This window comes from Paraphaeosphaeria sporulosa (genome assembly GCF_001642045.1).
Source record: "Paraphaeosphaeria sporulosa strain AP3s5-JAC2a unplaced genomic scaffold CC84scaffold_9, whole genome shotgun sequence".
In the NCBI taxonomy this organism is placed as follows: domain Eukaryota; kingdom Fungi; phylum Ascomycota; class Dothideomycetes; order Pleosporales; family Didymosphaeriaceae; genus Paraphaeosphaeria; species Paraphaeosphaeria sporulosa.
In genome coordinates, this window is record NW_017253368.1 from 768,737 (window position 1) to 789,217 (window position 20,481).

At 54.2% G+C, this 20,481-nt stretch overlaps 6 protein-coding genes across 6 annotated transcripts; 4 read left to right on the forward strand and 2 right to left on the reverse strand.

Moving 5' to 3' along the window:
- Positions 1-550: 550 nt before the first annotated feature.
- CC84DRAFT_1252530 (FYVE-domain-containing protein) lies at positions 551-2,634 on the forward strand (the record flags this gene model as incomplete). The annotated part of the gene is made up of 3 exons (XM_018184359.1): positions 551-1,206; positions 1,313-2,378; positions 2,444-2,634. The coding sequence occupies 3 exons, from the start codon at positions 551-553 to the stop codon at positions 2,510-2,512; spliced, it is 1,791 nt and encodes a 596-aa protein (XP_018032516.1). The 3' UTR covers positions 2,513-2,634.
- Positions 2,635-7,681: 5,047 nt separating this feature from the next.
- Positions 7,682-10,026, reverse strand: CC84DRAFT_1098913 (uncharacterized protein; the record flags this gene model as incomplete). Its single annotated transcript, XM_018174795.1, has 5 exons — positions 7,682-9,003; positions 9,053-9,274; positions 9,329-9,485; positions 9,534-9,875; positions 9,931-10,026. Coding segments are annotated over 5 exons (2,139 nt in total), but the record flags the coding sequence as incomplete, so codon positions are not given.
- Positions 10,027-11,173: 1,147 nt separating this feature from the next.
- On the reverse strand, positions 11,174-14,606 carry CC84DRAFT_1003528 (RNB-domain-containing protein). Its single transcript, XM_018173334.1, has 2 exons — positions 14,311-14,606; positions 11,174-14,258 (listed from the first exon to the last, which is right to left on the reverse strand). Exons 1-2 carry the CDS (start codon positions 14,476-14,478, stop codon positions 11,271-11,273), a joined length of 3,156 nt encoding a protein of 1,051 aa, XP_018032518.1. The 5' UTR covers positions 14,479-14,606; the 3' UTR covers positions 11,174-11,270.
- Positions 14,607-14,793: 187 nt separating this feature from the next.
- Positions 14,794-15,542, forward strand: CC84DRAFT_1167275 (Molybdopterin synthase sulfur carrier subunit). Its single transcript, XM_018179143.1, has one exon. It carries the CDS (start codon positions 14,809-14,811, stop codon positions 15,097-15,099), a length of 291 nt encoding a protein of 96 aa, XP_018032519.1. The 5' UTR covers positions 14,794-14,808; the 3' UTR covers positions 15,100-15,542.
- Positions 15,543-15,614: 72 nt separating this feature from the next.
- CC84DRAFT_1126274 (uncharacterized protein) lies at positions 15,615-18,868 on the forward strand. Its single transcript, XM_018175738.1, has 5 exons — positions 15,615-15,915; positions 16,056-16,202; positions 16,340-17,604; positions 17,659-17,910; positions 17,960-18,868. The coding sequence occupies exons 1-5, from the start codon at positions 15,662-15,664 to the stop codon at positions 18,643-18,645; spliced, it is 2,604 nt and encodes an 867-aa protein (XP_018032520.1). The 5' UTR covers positions 15,615-15,661; the 3' UTR covers positions 18,646-18,868.
- A 660-nt stretch (positions 18,869-19,528) lies between these two features.
- On the forward strand, positions 19,529-20,351 carry CC84DRAFT_1179104 (NAD(P)-binding protein; the record flags this gene model as incomplete). Its single annotated transcript, XM_018180388.1, has 2 exons — positions 19,529-19,909; positions 19,974-20,351. The coding sequence occupies 2 exons, from the start codon at positions 19,529-19,531 to the stop codon at positions 20,349-20,351; spliced, it is 759 nt and encodes a 252-aa protein (XP_018032521.1).
- Positions 20,352-20,481: the final 130 nt, after the last annotated feature.

Below are 20,481 nucleotides of genomic sequence, written 5' to 3' on the forward strand. Positions count from 1 at the left end.
GGCGGATGTTTGTTGTTCCAGTCGCGTGATGAGGGGAACCGTGCGTGGGTGCATCTCAATTCCCGGCGATAAGGCAACTCCAGGCCTGAGGTGCTTCTACATTCCCTCCAAGCTGCATTCGTCACGCACGCTTGGAGCGGGCCAGTCTTAATACCCCTTCGACATCTGGGTTGTGCTTGATCGTCCACCGAAGAACCGGGGTCGTCGGCGCCTCGTTCGCACGTATCGCCCCTCGCAGTAAACAGCGGACCCACCACTGTCACACAGCGGCCTGGATTCACCGCTGACGGTGAGCGTGAGCAGCAGCGTAGCGGGCCCCAGTTGTTATGCACAGTGCCCATTTGTCTCACAGAAGACTGCAGACCGTTTCCAAAGCACATTGCCATATACAGTCCGTGAGTGGCGGCATGCTATGATGACTTCCCCGACGCCGCACTTCCTCCAGCGACGCTCGTTGAGCACATCGTCGTCGTCCTCGGACGCGTCCGACTTCGTCCCGCCGCGCGCCTCGCACGCCAGCGTCGCCCTCGGACTCAGCCAGCCTGCCGTCATGGCCGGCAGGGCTGCCTTCTCGCACAGCTCGCCGAACCTGGGCCGCCAGCTTGATGGTGCCAACAGCGGAGCACCCCAAGACGCGGCGGGCATGCACCCACCACGCACGCATTCCTACGGAGCCGTGGCTTCGCACTTCCTCGCCCAGCCGAATGGTGCATACGGTGGACAGACGTGGGTCGACTTTCTCCGCGACGCTGGAGCCGACCCAAGCGCCAGCGCTCAACAGCCACGCGCTCCCCCGCAGCCAAACCTCCATGCGCCGCTGCCACCGCTGCCTGTCGATTCGTTCCCACACCGTCCCTCGCCGCACTACTCGCTCCCTGCCCACCCTTCGGCGCACACAGAGGCGCGCCCCTCGCGCAGCTCGTCGGAGCGGAAGCGGAGGTTGACGACGGCAGACTCGCCGTTCCGGCGGCCGTCAAGTATAAGGATGCATTCAGAGGACCAGCCGGGGTCTAGCCACAACCCAATAGTGCTGGGCTCTTCGCCCGCAGCTGCGCCCGCACAACGCCCGTCTCTACAGTCGCACACAAGCACGGGCAGGAGGGACAGCGACTTTGCCTTGCCGCGGTGGCAGCCGGACTCGGAGGTGACGCACTGCTTCGTTTGCGGAAGCCATTTTACCTTCTTCTACCGGAAGCACCATTGCAGGTACGTGCTGGGCTTCGCCGGTGTTTGTGGCTTACGGCCCAACCCTTTGGGTGTTTGAGAGGCCTTTGGAAGCAGCATTATTTGCTCGCGATACTGACTATTGCAGGAAATGCGGCAGAGTCGTCTGCTCCGCGTGCTCCCCGCATCGGATTACAATCCCCCGCCAGTACATCGTTCACCCGCCCTACGATAACCCCAATATCATCGATCCGACTAGCGAAGACGATGACCACCCAATGTCCCGCTTCGGCCCGTTCGGCAATCCAGCGCTAGGTGGAGGCGAGGAGGTCCGCGTATGCAATCCCTGTGTACCTGATCCGAACTACAGTCCGCCGCCGCAGCATGGTCAGACTTCTCCATTTCCTCCGTTCTCACCAACTGCACATTCACCACACCTCGCACCTTCAAATGCTCTCCCGCGTGGTCCCCGGCCTTCACATAGATCAACACAGAGTGTCAATGACAGCGCGCGCACAGTCAGCCATGGTCAAGCGCCGCGTTCGCGCGACCTCTTCACTGATCGGAGGACAAGCTACCACGGCGCCTCCCGCGTAGCAGACCTGTGGCCGCCAACTCAAGCAAATCCCCATGATTATGCCCAACCGCCTGCATACGATCACCGGACCAGACCCCACTCACGCTCGGTGCTCTCCGCGAACCCTCAGCCCACTTCCAGCGACTTCGCGGGTCAGCATAGCATGCCCGGCTCACGGCGCAGTTTCTTCGCACACGGCCATCCAGTCCCCGGTCCACCACCACAGCCCCAGCCCACTCCCCGCCGACAAATAGCAGAAGAAGACGAGTGCCCTGTCTGCGGCAATGAGCTGCCCGCAAAAGGCCCAGACGGTGACGAAACTGCACGCACCCAGCACGTTGAGGAGTGCATAGCTCTTTACTCTGGATCACCGCCGCCAGCACCGACAACGCCCGCAGACCTCTCCTCGAACAGTCTGCCCAGCCAGCGGACCCGCGGCATGAGCAGTGCCGCGGGCAACGGCGAGGGCTCCAGCAACCGGATGAGCATGATGGCGCGGGGCATGGTGCCGTACGTGGCGACGGAGAAGGACTGCGTGGACGAGGAGGGCAACGAGGCTGAGTGCGTAATTTGCTTTGAGGAGTTCGAGGCTGGCGATAAGATGGCGAGGCTGGTGTGTTGGTGCAAATTCCATGAGGTGAGTTTCCCTGTTATCCACCCCTTTTACGCCGGTACGAAGGATAGACACTAATGCGGACACAGTCTTGCATCAAGGAGTGGTGGGACAAGAAGGGCAGAGGCGCGTGCCCGACGCACCAGCTGCAGTACTAGGTGCCAGGCAGAGTTGCCCCTCGTCTATTCTTTTTCATCGGTATCTACCTTGCCTTTTTCGATGCGTCCGGCTCGGAGGCATTCGCTTCTCACTCGTGGACTTTGCTCGCGCCCGGCGTTATGGATATACCCCCTTCCCCTTTTTCTTTGGATACATCACGCACGGCACCTACGCAGCCGGCAGCGCACACCCGCTCGCTCGGCGAAGAGGTACGATATGGCATAGCATAGCATGGCACACGCTCATTGTATAGGCGTGGACTGGGTTCGACTTGGGCGTTCTAGTGTAGCGTTGATAATGACATGACTACCCTCCTTCCTTCCTATTTCTCCTCTTCTCCTTCCAGCGATTGTAATGTGCTGGCCTCGCGGAAATCTCGGTATGCCATTCCACGACGGAAAATGCGTTCGTCACACGCTTTCTTTTCCCCCTCGTTCACGCACACACCGACCCATTCCTCTGGCCTTCCTATCGCAAGCCTAAGCCTTACCGTCTCGGCTTCCCCCTCAACAACTCTGCACGTCCTGTATCCCACGCCCTCCCAACGCCCACCACACCACACTGCCATGCGGCCTTGCCTTGCCTCGGACACTGGGCGCGGAGAAGGGGTCTGGGCGGAGCTACAACATGGCATGTGGAGATGTCGTGCGTGCCAACGGGACAAAGACAGGGGATGTGAAGTGCAGAGGACGAACAGGACAGGTCTGCGCGGGTTGCAGTCTGCATTGTCACAAGCATGGGCGCACTGTCAGGTTAGCTGGAGCGATGGCAGGATGGCGGGGTCACGGCGGGCGTAACGGTACAAGGAGGCCGCTGCCCGGACGAGCAATGCGTGCATCGCGGTGGGCGGACGGATGGACAGACGGCGCGCATAGGTGCTGTGCGTGCAGATGGTTTCCGTAGAGACGAAGGGACCCTGGCGCTGTCTGGCCCGTTGGTGTACGAGGCAGAGCATGGGCAGAGGAGCAGTGCAAGGTACGTTTGCTTACGCGGTAGGCACAGGAACTCGAATGCGGGTCGGCAAATCATGGAGAGGGCTTTCTGTTCGCCGCTACGAGTGTAGGTGTGGCAGCATGGGCTGGTGCGTGGTACACCGCTTACACATTGGGTGCATCTCAGCAGGGAAATGGGTATTGGAGGCGATGTGCTCATTGAACAGTCGGGACATGTTCTATCCCGGGTTGGCTCGCGCCAGTCCGCAAGGCCTAGTCTGCGCATGTTCGCGACGTCCAGGGTTGGTTCGCACATGTTCGTATACGCACCTGGAAGCTATAGTGTCTTCGAACTGAGCTGACAAGCTGCGAAGAGAATCATATGGTACCGTACGTTACCTGTCCTGACGTACGGTACAATAACACCCAAAAGCCGCACTGACGTTGAAGATGTGAGCAGTCAAACCTCATCCAACGTACACCCAACGCGAGCCCAACACACTAATGTCATAAGCCACACGCATCCATACTATACCTCACGCTTTCGGAGCTTCCCTCGCTCTGATTTGCCGAAGCACATTCCGATACCCTTGCCTTTACATCTCAAGACTATGCTACCCCTTCTCGAGCAGTTAATATAGTCGTTCACAGTGCTGAAAAGTCCTCATTCGCAGTCTATTCCTCCCACTTCATGCAGTAAAACATATGAAAGATCCTGGACGGCGATGCCCCTTCACCTTCGCTCGCGCCCGCACGGCACGGGGAAGCGCATCCGCGGCGCGACCCTAGCGCCACCGCCTCCCATCGAGGCGCACATCTGCATTATCGATCCACGATCTGGAAGCCAGGGTCTCGCGAGATCTTGCCTACAGATCTAGCTCGGCGCCCTGAAAGTCGACCGCGTCGCCGTCACTTCGCGAGCGCAGCTCGCAGCCATTGGCCACGAGCATGTCAACCATCGGGATAGCGGCGGGACCAGTGCAGCTGAGTTGGTGGTGCGGACCTGCAACTGGGGTGATGGGGGGGGGGGGCGTCTAAGTAGCGGTGTGGGCGTACAAGAGATGAGCGTGGAGAGAAGGCCGGAGAGGCGAGCACTGTGCAACGCAGTACTATGTCGAAGGAGCAATGCAGCTAGTGACTGGTCGCGACGGGCCGCGTGGTAGGTGCGTTTCCAGGTGGAAGGATGTTGTATTTTGAGTATCTCGATTTCGCGTGAACCCACCAAGGGAGTGTGTCCGACGAATGTCGGTACGAGGCCTGAGTTTGTGGCTGGCTCGTGCTATGAAGATCCAAAGCAGAGCTAAACTGAACAAGTTCAGTTGTGATTTGAGTTGCTGCTTTGATATACGAAAAGGGCTGTCAGGCAAGGCGATCGTAAGCTCCACAGGAACGGAGTAGTCCACACGCCGGAATCCATTAGCAATATGTTGATGTGAGATGTGGGATATAAGTGAGCTACGATAGTGCCTCGATCCTTTTTGGGGCATTCAACATGTCGATACGACCTGATGGAGGGTTGAAACCCGCGTAGTTCACTATGCTTGAGGTTGCTGATGCAAGAATCATACGATGAGGACACGCGTGGTAGCAGATTACCGGTCGCGAAACATGCGTCGTGTAGATCTGCTGCGGATAGCAGTACCGATCTAGAAAATGGAGAGCTGTCGTTGGATGGGAGGCAGCCTCGGACGACGGCCCGGCCAAAGGAAGGCAACATCACGCCGGTGGCGTCCGCCTGGTACCTCAGAGTGGCCAGTATGATGGGCAAGCCGATTCGACTTGTCACTTTCTCATGCTGGGCCCTCGGTACGAAATGCAGCGAACAAGGGGTGTTGATGCCGCATTGCCGTTGGACCGGGGCGGACGAGCGATTTCAGTAGGCTTCGCGGTACCTGCTTGGATACAATTATGGCAGATGTACCTGGTTGCCTGAAAATGCCACGCGACGAAGAAAATCTGATAAGGTGTTTGCATACAAGGCCATCATCCTTTTTACGTGTAGGCTAGACTGCCTCTGGAGTAGCAACTTCGCCGTATAACCCCACGATCGAAACCTGTTTTCTCTGGGCTGATTAGTGAGCAGCCCGTTAAGTTCAACCTATTGATGATGATCTTCACGCTGCCTCGATGGACTGGCCCCTATGCGATGGTGATCAAACAAGAATCGACTACTTGACGTATGAGTCCTGGGGATCCTATACATTCCGGTGTCCTAGAGGAGCAAAGTGCCGCTAATGTGGGGCTGAAGGTGTCGCATCCGACGTGCTCTGGTCCCACTGTCGTTCCCTGCGGCGCACGCTCGCGTATCTGCTGCCGCGCGGCGAGATCGCAGCCCACTTGTCGATCTGGGCCAAAGCCAACGTAGGTGCATGACATGAGCCATAGCGCCTCACTTCGCTAGATCGACGGGTGGAAAAAACATGCCAGACGCGTGACGACGAAAATTTGGATACATAGCGAGAGGTACTGTGTAACAGAATCTACGGTCGCGAAGAGACCAACTTCCTTTTTTGATCCAGGCTTCTTTGGTCGTGCCGCCGAACGCCTGTCACCACCCATACGTTCGGAAGCGCTCAATTGGCGTGGTCGTGAACGGCCCGTCCCCGATGCTGGGACGCTAGACCGTGCGACGGCGTGGCCGAGAGCAGGCCGTACTGCATCTGCTGGCTCGTCTCAGCCTCCTTTGTCCGCCGCAGGTAAGGGCGTGGACTTGAACGAGTCAGCTGGGACTGTTTTGGCTTTCCCAGCGACAGAGCTGCGACTCCGACGGTGGAGGGCAAGTACAGGACCGACGTGATTAGTATCGCGGATTGCTACTACGCCGATGCACGGGGCGCTACTGGATGCACATGGCATAACGCAATGGCGCTGATGTCCAAGGCTTGGGGCAGAGGTTCGCGTGCATTAATATGCGTGCGTCGAAAGGGAGCGTATGCACGGGTCGAGTGGTTGAGCAAGACGGGTGCCTAAGATGATTGCTTTTTCTGTCGGATGCTCCAGACTAACCCGCTCCCTGGAACTGGAACCGAAGTCTTCGTATCCGGAAGGTGCCACAGGGAGCGCCAGGCCAGAGGAAAGGGCAGATGAGCTATGTACAAGGCGGCCGTTGCGGCGTGAATCTAGTGAGTTGCGCTGAATCGCTGGGTATCCTCCATGATATGCCGGTATCTGCTAATGATACGTCCCTATCAAAACAAGACCGAAAAGTGGATGTCGGAGCAACTTTTGCCGTTCAGCAAACGAGGCGAAAGCGAATGCGAACAATGTACAAGACCTAGCACAACATCCCTGGAAAAACAAAACATACATACAGTGAAGGAGTGTGACGGGAACGGTCGAAGTGCGTATCGCAGCGGTCTACTGAGGCTGCTGCTCGGATCCATTCCCTTTAGTCCACGTCCACCCATCCATCGTCACGAAGTGTTCAGCCTGAGTTCTTGCAGGCGCTGGCACAGGGTCGCTGCTGGTCGACGACAAGTGCAATGGAAATGTGTGCTGCCACGTAGTCATCGGAGCACTCTCCTCCGTGTAAGCAGGGATGACCTGGCCTCTATTAAGCATTTGCGAAAATGCCAAAGTAGGCTCTGAAGCACTCGAAGACGGTGCCGCGGGCCGGGCCGCCCATGATGGGTGCACATTGGGGTTGTTGAAGGCGATGAACCGCGCTGGAGCTAGTGTCGTCGCGTACTCTGGCGGGGATGCGAAGTGCGATACCGTTGGATGCATTTTGCTGGCGTCCACCTCTTCGTTCCAGTTGCCATCAGCCTTGGCCACCTGACTATGGAAGCTTCGCCCACTTCTCGCTGCGGTTACATCCTGGATCTCCCGACGCGGGTCGGTGGCTCGTGGCTCCAATGTAATCGACGGCGGAGGCCGCTCGTGTAGAGACGGGTACGAATGATGTCTCCAGTGAGGCGGAGGGTGTTCGTGGTAATCCATCTGCGGGCCTCTAATGCTACGTTGGTGACCATGCTGCTCTTGCAGGGTTGTGGCAGACGTCGGAGGCGAAGTCGGAGCTGTCAGACCCTGTGGCTGAAAGCTCTGCGAGGGCGCTGTCGAAAACGTTGCGAATAGGTCTGGTGCCGATCCTGGGGTCCCTGGCCCATCATGCCTTCGTTCCGAGGATCGATCATCCCGAATTTCCTCATACAATCTCGGCTCCGCGTCCTCCACCTCTTCAGCTTGCTTTTGATCTGCTTCCTTTTTCAATCGCATGGCAAGCGAGGCTCCGCCTTCTGAAAAGCCCCGAGACACACTCCAAGTTAACGGTGCAAAAGCTTCCGGGACGAAAGACTGGAGGCCGGGATCTTCTAACAGGAGCATGCCGGTGTTGCCCATCACCGTATCATGCACGCCACCTGAGCCCTGTCGAGCCTCACTTCCGTTTCCATCTTGCATCTCGACATCGCAACTTGAAACTCCGCCTTTTGATAATATGGGCGGATGCAACCTGACATGTGTATCGGGTGCGCGATTCATTCGCCCAAGTTCTGCTAGGCCCCAGCTCACCCTCTCCACAGCCATACTGGCGAGCTCGTGCACACCGTTCTTTTCTAGCTGCTGGAACACAACATATGCTTTTTCCACTTTGGAAATTCGGCTAAGCTCGCCCGTTTCCATTGCGTCGAGTAGTAATATCATGCACGAATTGAAGGCTTGTTGACCCATAGTCCAGGTGATCTGGGCAGCTGGGACTCGGAAATGAAAGAAAAGGAAGGCTGTTAGAAGATCCTGTGAGGATGACAGGACCAAGGCTCGACCCCTCCGTGACGCCTTCGGCGATCCTGGGGCGGAGGGATATGCGTTGACGGGTTGGAAAGGTGCTGGTGTTGCGCGTGCTGTAGATGTGTTTTGAGGATGGAAGAATTGTGCCGACTGTTTTTCGATGCGTTGGCGATTAAGCAGGATGAGGTAGGTGTGGGTTTTGCAGTAAAATACTATATGTGTAAGCAACTCATTAGAATATTGGTTGGCCAAATTATGACATGACACACCGGCTGCCATGGTCCCGAGTGGCCATTCTGGTATCTCTTTATTCTTGTCCAACCACGATTCATCGAATTGGAGCATCTCTGGCATAGTATCAAGCAAATTCCTGAGTTGGTCTGTGAAATCGTCGATTTTACTATTGCTGAGGCGATCGCTGCTGAGTATCTGCCTTGCCAATAGGGTGAAGTGGTTCGCAAACTCCCCAAGTCGTAACATCTGCGGATTCGTTGTAAGCTCATGAGGCGGAGGACAGTCTCCAATGCCACTAATACCAAGTGGCCGACCTAAGGTCATGGAATACTCTTGGTCCATGTGCAGCATCCACCACCATATCGTTTGTCGAATCGAGCATTCCCTTTGCGTGGGAGGAGCTGGGTCAAGGTATTTGGGATGTCGGTGTAGGCCAATGGCGTGCGCGAGCCGAATGGTAGTTCCAAACAATGTCCATGCATCGAGGAAGCGGCCACTGTTGGTCAGAAAGGGGCCGATCATAATGAGTGCTTGGATACCAAGTAGGGACGGTTTGTGCATGAACGAGGCCATCCGTAGCGCTTGCATGGCTGCTGCGACTGATTCTCCATTAGAATCTTATGAACGAAGGTTTGTCTGAGCACTGACTGTAGACGTTTCCTCTTTGCAGTTCTGCCTTCATGGTATCTGCCTTCCATTGGCCTCCGGATCTATCCCAGGCCGAGTATTGGGAACCTAAAGCCAAAGCTGCAAAAAGAAGGGCCAGCATATCGGGACACATCTGCGCGTTCTTTCGGGGATCCGAAAGAAAGCGTTCCACCTCGTCCCGTGTAATCTCCATCGGAATATGTGGGAATGCGCAAAGATGGACTCGTTTTTCGAAAAAGTTGAGATACTCCAAGAGCTCCTCGGTCATGGGAAGACAACTCAATAGTTCCGGAATTCCCTCCTCGGGTGTTGGTTTAAATAATGTCGGGAATGGATGAGGAGGCGGAGACTTGGAAGTATACATGTCAGGACCACGAGGCATAAGGTGCGCAAGTGACTGTGACGATCCAGGATCAAGGTGGATATTGGCGAACTGCTCTGCTTGTCAGGTGGGGTTACCCGATAACATGTTTGCACCTACATCTGTCACGACATTGGCTAGTCCGGGGCTACCAAAATAGATGCTGTCAGACCATTCGGATCCTTGGAAGCGCTTCTGTTTGGCCGCGCGTCTTCTTTGCGACAATCCGGTCAGTCGTTCACCAAATTGTGAGTCCGGTGAGCCTTCATGGTCGGACTCATGGTCCTCTAGGGAAATCTTGGAGGCCCGCAACCGTTCCTTCAGGCGGAGGTTCTCAGCACGCAACTTCCGGATCTCGTATGACTGCTGGATGGGGGCATAGTCGCCTCCGTCTGCAACAAAGTGGCATTCCTTCGGAGCTCCTCGAGCGCAGCATGCAGAGCATGGCTTAGTTCGATCGCACTGTGAGGCATTAGCCGATCTGGTGAATCGAGCTGCAAAGCCTACTTGCCTTGACTTTTCTTTCACGACACTTTGTGCACGAGAGCAACTGACGAGACTGTTGGGTTTGGTGTCTTCTCTTGAGGCCTGGCACAAGCGCTGATTCACTCATTTTGAGTGAGACCTACACGTAGCGCTGATGGCAACATCCAGGTGATTGAATTCAAAAAGGTACTAAACGAAGTGGACTGGTCTTTCGGAGAAGCACGGCTGTGATAGCTGAGAGAGCTATATAAAGCTTGACTAGGCGGAGACTGATTCAGGCGATCAATTCCAATGGACGGTATGGACCCCACACAAACCGACTTACCCTATACGGACGCCGACGGAAGACTTACATGAAAGATAGGCCAGGTTGAGAAATTCATCTTTTCGAGCCTCATTATTCGGTCAGAACACTTTCGATTGGAGCGAAAAGAAAGCGCGCCGAGACGTAGACTTGATGATCCACCGATGTTCGTATTACCATTCTAGTCTTGGTGCATCAAAGCCGCTGGCTTATTTGATCACAGGCATCTGATCGCGTTGCACAAGCTTATCGCCAAGAGATGGAACCCCAGAAGATGTCATGGGTAGCCGCAGACCAGGTCTGGTATGATACGTGATGCACGATACAGATCTCACGCTTTACCACTCAAGCGGGTCGGTCCTTTGGAGACCCTTTCCCGGTCATGCTGCATCTACCGGCCTGCCGTGCCCAGTGCCTCATTTTCCGTTGCTGTCGACTTGCTTTCTTTTTCTCGCTTAGAAGGCCCTCACGCCGCCAGTGCCCGGATGTGTGAGTGGAGAACGCCGTTCAGACACGCGTTGTCCACTTACACGGTTCAGACACATGCGCCTCCAGCTAGTTCCATCCGAAATGGTGCTATTGTGGCATTTAGCTGATGCTGGATGTTCGGCCGATGCATTTGGCGATTGACACAGCACTCTTACTCGGCTATCATTTTCTCCCTCCCTATGACCTCAACAAACACCAATGCGTCGACAGAATCCAGACTCGATTTTCGAAATCTCAAATACTACAACGCGGATGCAACTCAAGGGTTCCGTGTGTCCCCCATGCAAGCTGTGGTTCCGTAGCACTGAACGCCTCATACCGCACGTGGCAACAACTGCTACCCTTGATTGTCTACATCGCCGAAGCCGGATCATTTGTCAGATGATGGCTCGCGAAGCATTAAAGCACTAGTGACGCCAGGCAATGAAGGTCACACAATACACGCGCCGAAACCAAAGTCACCTATTGGTAGCGACTCTCCATGGGGAAACATTCCTTGCCAATTCCGCGGTTGCCGAGTTGATACTGATTTGTCTACTACTTGTCTAAAGCTTACCCGCGAATCTTACGCCTGGTGCCTAGAGCTCTCGATCGATAAGTCGGACTGGTACTGCGTGCATTGTACTTTTGAAAGAGTCGATATGGCTGATCTTCGCTTCCCATAGATCGCCAACCAGATGGTCTTCGTCACCATTTTTTGCAAGAAAAACACTCAAACCATACCCCTCGATCAACGCTGTCGACCCATCAGGTAAGCCTGGTCGTGTAATTCGTACTGTGAAAGTGTCTGGCAAAGGAGCCTCCTGGTAGTAGAACGCTCGCATGAATGCTTGCACAGCCCAGAATTCATTGGACGTCTTATTCGCTTTTGATATAACTTTTTCTCGAGGAGAAAGAGTGATGATGGACTCCTGCATTTGGCGATGGGAGAACGGTAGAATGGGACGGGGTGCATCCGCAAGCATTCGTGCATCAAGCTTCTGACCGGTATGTGCCTCAAATCGTATCGCGGCTTCGATCTGCCAGTGAGCAATCATGTCACTAAACCGCCGCAGCGGGCTAGTGACTTTGATGTAAGCTTCGGCGCCCAGGGTCTGATGTGGAATCGGCGAAGAATGTGCTATAGCACGTCCAAGAGCAGTGATGTAATTTTGTACAGTAAGCAGAGTCAACTTGCCGGTCTTCTTGAGTTCTGGGCAAAGAACCTTTTCATAAAATTCTTTCCGGGAAAAAGGCGAGTTCGGATTCCCCACTGTGCCCCTAAACATGACGGGAATGCCACGCTCAGCACACCAAGATCCTGCCGTGCGACAAGCCAGGACCATCATCTCTTCGACAATATTGCTAGAATCAATATCGTCGGTGAAATGTCCAATGTTGGCGAAATTTCCAGGGCCGCGAAGCTCGATGATGGGATCGCCAACCACTCGGCGGACTCGTTCAACGGATGGAGGCATCCACGTTAAACCTCCTACATCAGGCTTCTGATAGACAGAAATGGCTGCTTGGCCCGCTCTGGAAAACCGGACAGCACCAGCAGCTTTGCGCCCTTTCCACAAAGACCGAGCTGCTGCATACAAATCACGTAGATTTTGTAGTTGCTCAGGAGCTAACTTGGGTAAGGGACGACTCTTTTTTTGGACGGGAACGTGACCAGCACCAACTATTAAACTTATTGCCTCGCCACCTTTGGTCTCACGCGGTGTATACTCATCCAAATAAGCCGCCAGTTCATCCGGAGTGATGCTGACAACATTTCTTATGATGCCGTGTTGAATTTTGCTCTCGAGCGTGTTTCCGGACTCGTCAATCCGAGCACTGAACGTGATCACAGCCCGGTTGCTGGCAAGGCTGAAATAGTTCTGCGAGGCCCAAGAAGGCAACATAGGAAACGATCTCTCCGGAGTGTAGATGGACTCTGTCATGTGAGCAGCGAGCCCAGACAAAACGTGAGTCTTGCTGAAGAAGGCCGTTGGGTTGGCAATGTGCACATGTAACCAGTACTCCGAGGGTTTGCCATGTACTCTCTCGATGGAAACACCATCATCAATTTCGTGGGCACCTGGGGAGTCAATGCAGTAAACCGTGATTGGGCCCCAATCCCGACGCAAGTCGGCCATGGTATCCTTGAAATCGGGGTTTCTCCTGGTCAGCTCGGCTTTCGTGTTGAGAAGCTCTAGATTGCGGGAAAGGCGGACAGTTGGCAACATCAAATTCTCGTTGTATATGACACGATTCTCGAATGGCGTCGCAACTCCCATCTCTTGCAGAAGCAATTGCCCTACAGATCTCCCCATCGCGGAGAGCGGGTTCACTTTCGGCTCTACGTGGCCGTAGCAACCTATGGCTTGGAGAATGGAAGCGCAAGCCGCATGCAAGTTCGGCATGCTAGCAAATTGATTCATGAGTACCCAAGCTTGCAAAAAGCTGATGATCTGTCGATCGGCTGTGGTAAAATCATCGCCCGAGACGGTGGTCTTTATACCGGTCGAATTTTGCGTGGAGTGAGAATGATCGGGTCCTACGAAGCCGTACTTCGATTCGCGACTTTGTCGACTTTCTGCGATAAGCCGCTGGGCCTTCTTCACAAAGAGGTGAATGTACTGAGCACCGACGCCGCGGGTGGGCTGCTTCTTATCAACTGTGCTAGCGAGAATTGCCTCATGTTCCCTATACTCTCGGACCCAGTCATGTACCGTTTCGACCATTTCGACATCCACCTTTGGCCTGATAGCAAATATGTTCGTCAAGCGTTGAGAATTTGTATCTGTGCGAAATCGGAACTCGTTGTGCTTAAGCGCCTTACGTACTGCTAGCAACGCAGATGGAGATGGCGACCACGTCGGATCACTATTCCCAAGCAGCGTCTTCGCAATCTGCGATAGTGTCATCATACGAGTGCGGGTGGCATCGGCGAGGGTGGAGTAAGCGGAATCCAGCACCGGTGCGTTCGTTCGGTAGATACGCTCTGAATCTTCAGTGAGCTGAGAAAGCAGCTCCTGAACTGGGGCACCTATTTCCCGCGGTGCTTGAACACTATTCTTTGGTCGAACGCCGTCTGTCGTGGTAGGCATGTAGGGAATCAAAGGCTTCAATAAGGCGGGATCGATTGCCCCAGGAACAGCAAAGGAGATGCGACTCTGTCCAGAAAGGGTCCATCGTCCGTTGACAGAGTAGAACTGACTAGTGAGGTCAAGTTGTTGCACAAACACAGCCAAGACTGGTTCACGCCCGGGCTGGGACAGCTCAACGACGTCTCCTGGCGATAAGAAGAGTCCGATGGTCACGAGCTCGTCGTCGTCATCATTCTCAGCATCCCGCATTTGTTCATCGCCCTCCACATCTTCATCGGCCTTGCTTCCAAAGCTGAGCTTGGCCACGGTGTTTTGAACGTCACTTCGGGCCGGGTGCTTCTCGAAAGCACTCAATTCCAGCTCATCTGGGCCACCGAAAATCTGGTTCCATTGCTCGAGATGATCCCGTGTAGATAGCTTGTGTCGGCCGGATTGCAGCAATGTTGGGTCTATCGAAGGGGTCACGGAGAAAGGAGGAGCAATCTGCGAGATCTTAGGCCGTCAGCTGGAGAGTTGCAAAAATGAACAAACTCGCAGTACATACGCGTCCGGAGTCATGAAGAGCACGTCGCGGAAGGCTCGATGCGATTCTCGGCGCAAGTCCGTCCTTGCGCAAAGTCTTCTGAGCGAAGGATCGTCGTTGGTTCGCAAGTCGCCATTGACACTGCCAGCAGATGCTTGGGGTCTGCCATGATGATCTGGACCGTATCATGTTATCGTTTTGTGAAGCTCAGGTACTTCTTCTCAAAAAGTTGGGAGGCGCGACTCGTCCAAGGGTCCGTGCTTAGCGTCGCTGCACTTCTTGCGCGAACTCACATGCCCTGCGTCCCCTCCTCCACCACCCACCACACACGGTATGTTCTTCAATTTTTCTCGCACCTTATCGATTCTGTGATGAGTTCAAAAATTATAGCATGTATTATCCGACCGGCGCTTTGCGCTGGAGGGCGGAGCAAACTTTTTTCTGACCCGATTTTCAATCCTTCTACGCACAAAGCATCTTACCGTGCTATGCTGACGACTCAAGTATACAGGAATCGCCATGGCGTCACCAAAAGCCCCTGCAGGCCATTTCTCGATCTTATACTTTGCCTCCGCGTCGACGTTTACAAATAAAACTAGCGAATACCTGTCTGCGCCGGTGGAAGCTCGAGGCCTGTTCTCCAAGCTCGAGGAGCTGTATCCCGGCATCAATGACAAGGTCCTGAACAGCTGCGCAGTGACAGTCAACCTATCCTATATCGAGATTGATGGTGATGAGGCCCCCGATCTTAAGATTGTGATCAAAGAAGGCGACGAGGTGGCCATCATCCCGCCAGTCAGTTCAGGATGAACCAGCAAAGGTAGCAGAGGTAGTTGAGATTGCACACCTTGGCGCACATATCGTAGTCGCTGAGCCAGTGGCTGAGTGGACACGCTTGCTCTAGGATACCTCCGAATCGTTTCCTTGATGTTCCAAAACTTGAAGCATTCAGTGCTCTCTTGGGCCATGGCCTTCTGCCAATACACGTGAAGTCTGGTAGCTAGCTAGCCAAGACCCCTCCGCTAGATGGGGAGTGCGCCCGTTGTCGGCAGTGTGTGAAGGTTGTGGCTATTCGGGTTGAAGCTGTACCTATTAGGCCCAGACGGAGAGTACTGCGCAATACCACTCTTACGTGCATGAAAATTTCTATAAGAATTTACATAGTCAAATAGGCTGAATCGATTCCAACACCGCCTGCAAGTGCACCCTTTGTCTTCCACGACATGAACGTGCTGGCTCCCTTTGATTGGAAGGCTTGGCGTCGCGCTTACGTCAAAGTGCATTCGTACTCTCCACCCCGGCTGTGCCGCCTTCGAGTCGGTCCACGGTCTATTCACTGCCCGACGCGCCGACGAGTATCGCAACCCAGAACATGGCGGATCCCTCGATAGACCCCCGGTTGCAGCAATTCAGCTCTCTGCCACCGCGTTCTCTTGCGCAACAGTCGTACACGCAGGGCCTGCCGGCGCAACCACTACAAAACAGCGCAACTCCATACTACCTACCCACGCCAAATAACGCGCAGTCGCGGCCAAGCAATATCGACCCGGCCTTTGAGCAGACGTCGCCGACAGGCCCAGACGAATCGCACGACGAGGACGACCATGATGATGGCGAACTCGACGGGTACGTGCCATACGTCCCAACAGTACTGGGTCGAGCATGCTGAGAACAATCGACATGTTATTCCCTGACCTAGGACAACCCACTCCACTCAGACAGTCGACACAACGCTGTAAGGAACATAGTTACTAATACCCTCACAGAACCCACGGCACTCCCGGCTCCGGAAAGTCTCCGCACGACTTGAAGAGGCCGCGCGCCTGTGATTCCTGTCGAGGACTCAAAGTACGATGCGATCAAGAGCGGCCGGATCAATCGTGCAAGCGATGCGCGAAGGCCAATCGCGCTTGGTAAGATATTGCCTTCCGCTACAGAGTCTCGTCAAAAACGTGAGTGCTCTGTGCTATCCCAAGAGGAGCAACGCAGTGGCCACGCTTCTGACCTGGTGCTGTACACGCCGTCTACACCATGCTGATCGGCCTGCCAGTATCACGACCCCGCCAACACGAAAACGCCAGAAGAAGGCCGACAGTCGAGTGGCTGAATTGGAGCGCAAGATCGATGCCCTTACCGCCACTCTACACGCACAGAAAGGCGTCCCCGAGCCAACCAGAACCTACCCTGGCATGCCACAATACGAAGGTGGTGGTCCCACTCCGTATCCACAACCGGAGGGAGGCTTCCGGGCGGGCAGCATCGTGCATGACTGGTCAAGTGCACCATCCGCACAGGAGCGGTATCCAGACATACCGCCAGGGTACGGTCCTGCTCAGAGCATGCAGCGCGGACCCGAAATTAAGCGGCGGAAGCTAGGTGACGGAAGTAGCCACAACGCCACGATACCTGAGGATATGGATGCAGTTCATCGTGACTTGATCGAGCATATCGACATGAAGCGCACGGGGAGAAAGGGCATTCATACTGACCATTCCAACATCAACACGCTGATCGATAGTCTCATGACCCCCGAAACCGCCGAGCGCATCTTCCAACGATACGTAAACGAGATATGTCCACATTTCCCTGCAGTGCCCTTCCCGGCGGGCACCACTGCACGAGAACTGCGAGAGAAAAAGCCTTTACTCTTTCTTTCCATTTTGGCCGGATCATCCCACGGGGCTGCTGAACAGCTAGTTTCCCAGGATGTACAACGCGACCTTACCAAAATTCTGAAGGATCAGTTTGCCGACATCATCTGGCGAAATGGCGAGAAGTCACTCGAAGTTGTTCAAGCGCTGCAAGTCGGCGTGTTGTGGTATCGGCCACCGCTGCATTACGAACAACATAATTTCTACATGATGGTCAATTGCGCCGCCGTCATGGCGCTTGATCTTGGTCTCGGCAGGAGGAATACACCAACCGTTATGAAGCTGGCCGTTGGGCCTTTTCGAAGATGTCATCCCAACACTAGCAGCATTGAGTCCCGCAGGACATTTCTTGTCTGCTACTATCTCTGTATGAGCATCACTATGGTCCTTCGGCGACCCATCTTGTTGCGATGGACCAAGTACATGGAGGAAAGCGTGAAGCTTCTTGAGACCTCCACCGAGGCGCTTCCCTCTGATAAGATTCTTTGCCAGCATGTGAAAATGGCGCACATTGGCGAGAACATCTCGGTGCAGTTCTGCATGGATGATCCGGCTGTGGAGGTGGCCATATCAGAGCCGAAGGTTATTTACGCTCTGAAAATCTACGAAAACGAACTCCAACAACTCAGGGACGAAAATGCATCTTTATTCAAAGAAGTCGATCGTAGGTTTCATATCCGATCCCATGCCACCTTAAACATCTGCTAACGTTGAATAGCTGCTCTACGGCTTGCCGAGCATGTAACAAATTTATACATGCACGAGATTGCGCTGCATCACAATCAAAGTCCCGCTGATTTCCAACCACCTTTTCCACAAGAAACATTTGCTTCTGGCGTGTCAGCCAAAGAAGCCGTCGGCCCGGCTCACATTGGTGCGCTTGGTGAATGTCTCACAGCCACCCATGGCATTCTCGACACCATCCTCAGCGTGCCGCTTGACACTCTCCTGACTCTGCCTGTAATTTTCTGTAAGTTGGCTTGATAGTGATGTAGGCACTCGACTGATTGGTTGTTTAGGCGTACGAGCAATTTACGCCATCGTGTGTTTGATGAAGATGTGGGTATCAGTCACGAGTTCTGGAGAAGTCGGAACTTTTATCAACAAAGATCTCCTCCAAATCGAAGCCTACACCGAGCGCTTAGTTACTATGTTCAACGCCATCGTATCTCGAGACGCACAGTCCCCACATGGCAAATTTTATTTTGTAGCGAAGCGGCTTCAGGAGCGTTTCGCACACATTAAAGAGGGTGCATCGAAAACTGAGCAATCATCCGATGGAACCGAAGATTCACGCTCGTCCACCACGAAATCAACGTCCAAACCACGCTCACGACAGTCGTCTCAAAATCAGACACCCCTCCACCTTTTGTCCGAGGTCGCGATGGGGAGCAGCAACACGGCTTCTTCTCAACATACGTCCCAGCAGCAACAACAGCAGCAACAGCAACCACAGTCTCAGATGCAGCAAACACAGGCTCCAAGTCAAGCAGCAATGCAAGGTTGGTATCCAGGTATGCCTAATCAGCAACTTGCGCCGGATATGATGGGTATGCCGCAGGGCAATTTCGATCCGAACTTTGATTTCACTCAATTCGATCTGAGCACGGGTTCAGACGCTGATCTGAGTGCGCTGTTCATCCCTGACAGCATGATGTGGAACTTCCCACCAGATATGGGCATGCAAGGGTATAGTGGCTTCTAAAACTGCAATACATGTCTACGAATCGGTATACGATATCACGAGTCTACGATCAACGCAGTTTTGCGGTGTTTTTGCTGTTAATGGAGCCTGGTGGTCTACTTGTACCTTTAGCTGCAACCTAAGCAGGTAACGGAATTGTCAATATTAAAATTAGCCAAGAGCTTCCTGGACTCACAAATTTCCGCCAGTGTCAGTCAGTAGATCTTAGATAAGTCAAAAGACGAGATGGCTGCAGAGTTCTTTTCCGATATGTACTCAACGCTGACATGGATACGAGTACCCGTGAGATACACAATTTGAGTGTGCTAGTTCTGAAGAGGGCAAATGCGATGCATTCGCCGACATGCTGACTCAACATTCTTCCCAGAGGATCATAGCTGACTTGTCTTCTTAGCCAATGAAGTCACAGTGTTTTCAAGCGTTACAACGGAGCTAAGCGGGGCGAGAGCGATGCGAGTGCGGTGCGAGCGCGGTGCGAGGCTCTACACCCCAGCTCTCCCACAAACCTCGCGCGGTTGATGCCACACTTCAATATCAGAATGGTAGTCCTGATTGGCCAACGAACGCATGATGTATCCAGTGGTGCGGGGTCTGCGTAGGACGGTAGGAGCGGCCGCCGGAGTAAAGCTGGGAAGCGGATACGTGAGGGCTGGCTCTCCTCCGGTCCGCTAGAGAAGCCTCCATGGGGGCATAGACGTGCTCGAAAAAAAGTATAAAAGGGCTGATTCCTACCTCCATCATGTACAATTCATTTTATTCCATCTCAAGTCTTCAATTCTCCTTGTCGAGGAATCTTATCTTCGAAAGTTGATACAGGTTCACGTGTCAGCGAGAAGCTCGGCGATAACGACTGCATTGCAATCTGCAATACTTTCAGCAAACAATGGCCGCCTCGCGATCTCTTATCGGAAAGGTTGCCCTCATCACAGGTGCCTCTCAGGGAATTGGCGCGGCGACCGCATTACATCTCGCCCAGCTCGGCGCAAAGGTCGTCATAAACTACTCTTCCAACACCAAACCCGCCGAAGAATTGGTCCAAAAAATCGGCTCCAACAATGCCATCGCCATCAAAGCGAATGCCGGCAATCTCAAAGACATTGAGCGCTTGGTGGACGAGACGCTCAAATGGGGCGGCGGCAAGATCGACATTCTCATCCCAAACGCCGCAGCGGGCGCGACGGGGAAGGGGCTGGAAGCTACTTCCGAAGAGGACTTTGACAGCGTTGTAGGCCTCAATGTCAAGGGGCCGTATTTCTTGGTGCAGGTGAGATTGCCCACAGCCAACAAGTCCTTAAAGCGTGTCATGACTGAAACTCACATGCACATAGAAAGCAGCACCGCACATGCCCTCCGGCGCCCACATCCTCCTCGTCTCGACCTCCCTCACCGGCCTTTCCCAAATCATGCCCAACTATCTCCTCTACGTCACCACCAAAGGCGCCATTGAGCAAATGACTCGCGTCCTCGCAAAGGACCTCGGGAGGAAAGGCATCGTGGTGAATGCGATTGCGCCGGGGCCGACAGCCACGGCGCTGTTCTTGGACGGCAAGAGCGAAGAGCTGATTAAGACAATGGCAGCATGGAACCCGTTTAACCGGTTGGGGACGCCCGAGGATATTGCGAGGACGGTGGGATGGTTGGTTGGGCCTGATAATACGTGGGTGCAGGGTCAGGTTATCAAGGCTAATGGGGGCATGCAGTTGTAGAGGGGGTAGGATCAGGAGACTTATATGTTTGATAATCACAAGTTAAGAATCCTATTGCCTCTGGTTGAGGGCACGTTTCACGTATGGGAAATAGCATGGCCCTCACAGTCCGATCGATGAACTCTGAGAA

Excerpts from the sequence above, each read along its gene's own strand:
- CC84DRAFT_1003528 (XM_018173334.1), bottom strand. The coding sequence starts at position 14,478 with ATGATACGGTCCAGATCATCATGGCAGACCCCAAGCATCTGCTGGCAG. Across the intron at positions 14,259-14,310 it reads CTCTTCATGACTCCGGACGC|ATCTCGCAGATTGCTCCTCC; the intron begins GTATGTACTGCG and ends TGACGGCCTAAG.
- CC84DRAFT_1167275 (XM_018179143.1), top strand. The coding sequence starts at position 14,809 with ATGGCGTCACCAAAAGCCCCTGCAGGCCATTTCTCGATCTTATACTTT.
- CC84DRAFT_1126274 (XM_018175738.1), top strand. The coding sequence starts at position 15,662 with ATGGCGGATCCCTCGATAGACCCCCGGTTGCAGCAATTCAGCTCTCTG. Across the intron at positions 16,203-16,339 it reads GCGAAGGCCAATCGCGCTTG|TATCACGACCCCGCCAACAC; the intron begins GTAAGATATTGC and ends TCGGCCTGCCAG. Across the intron at positions 17,605-17,658 it reads TTTATTCAAAGAAGTCGATC|CTGCTCTACGGCTTGCCGAG; the intron begins GTAGGTTTCATA and ends AACGTTGAATAG.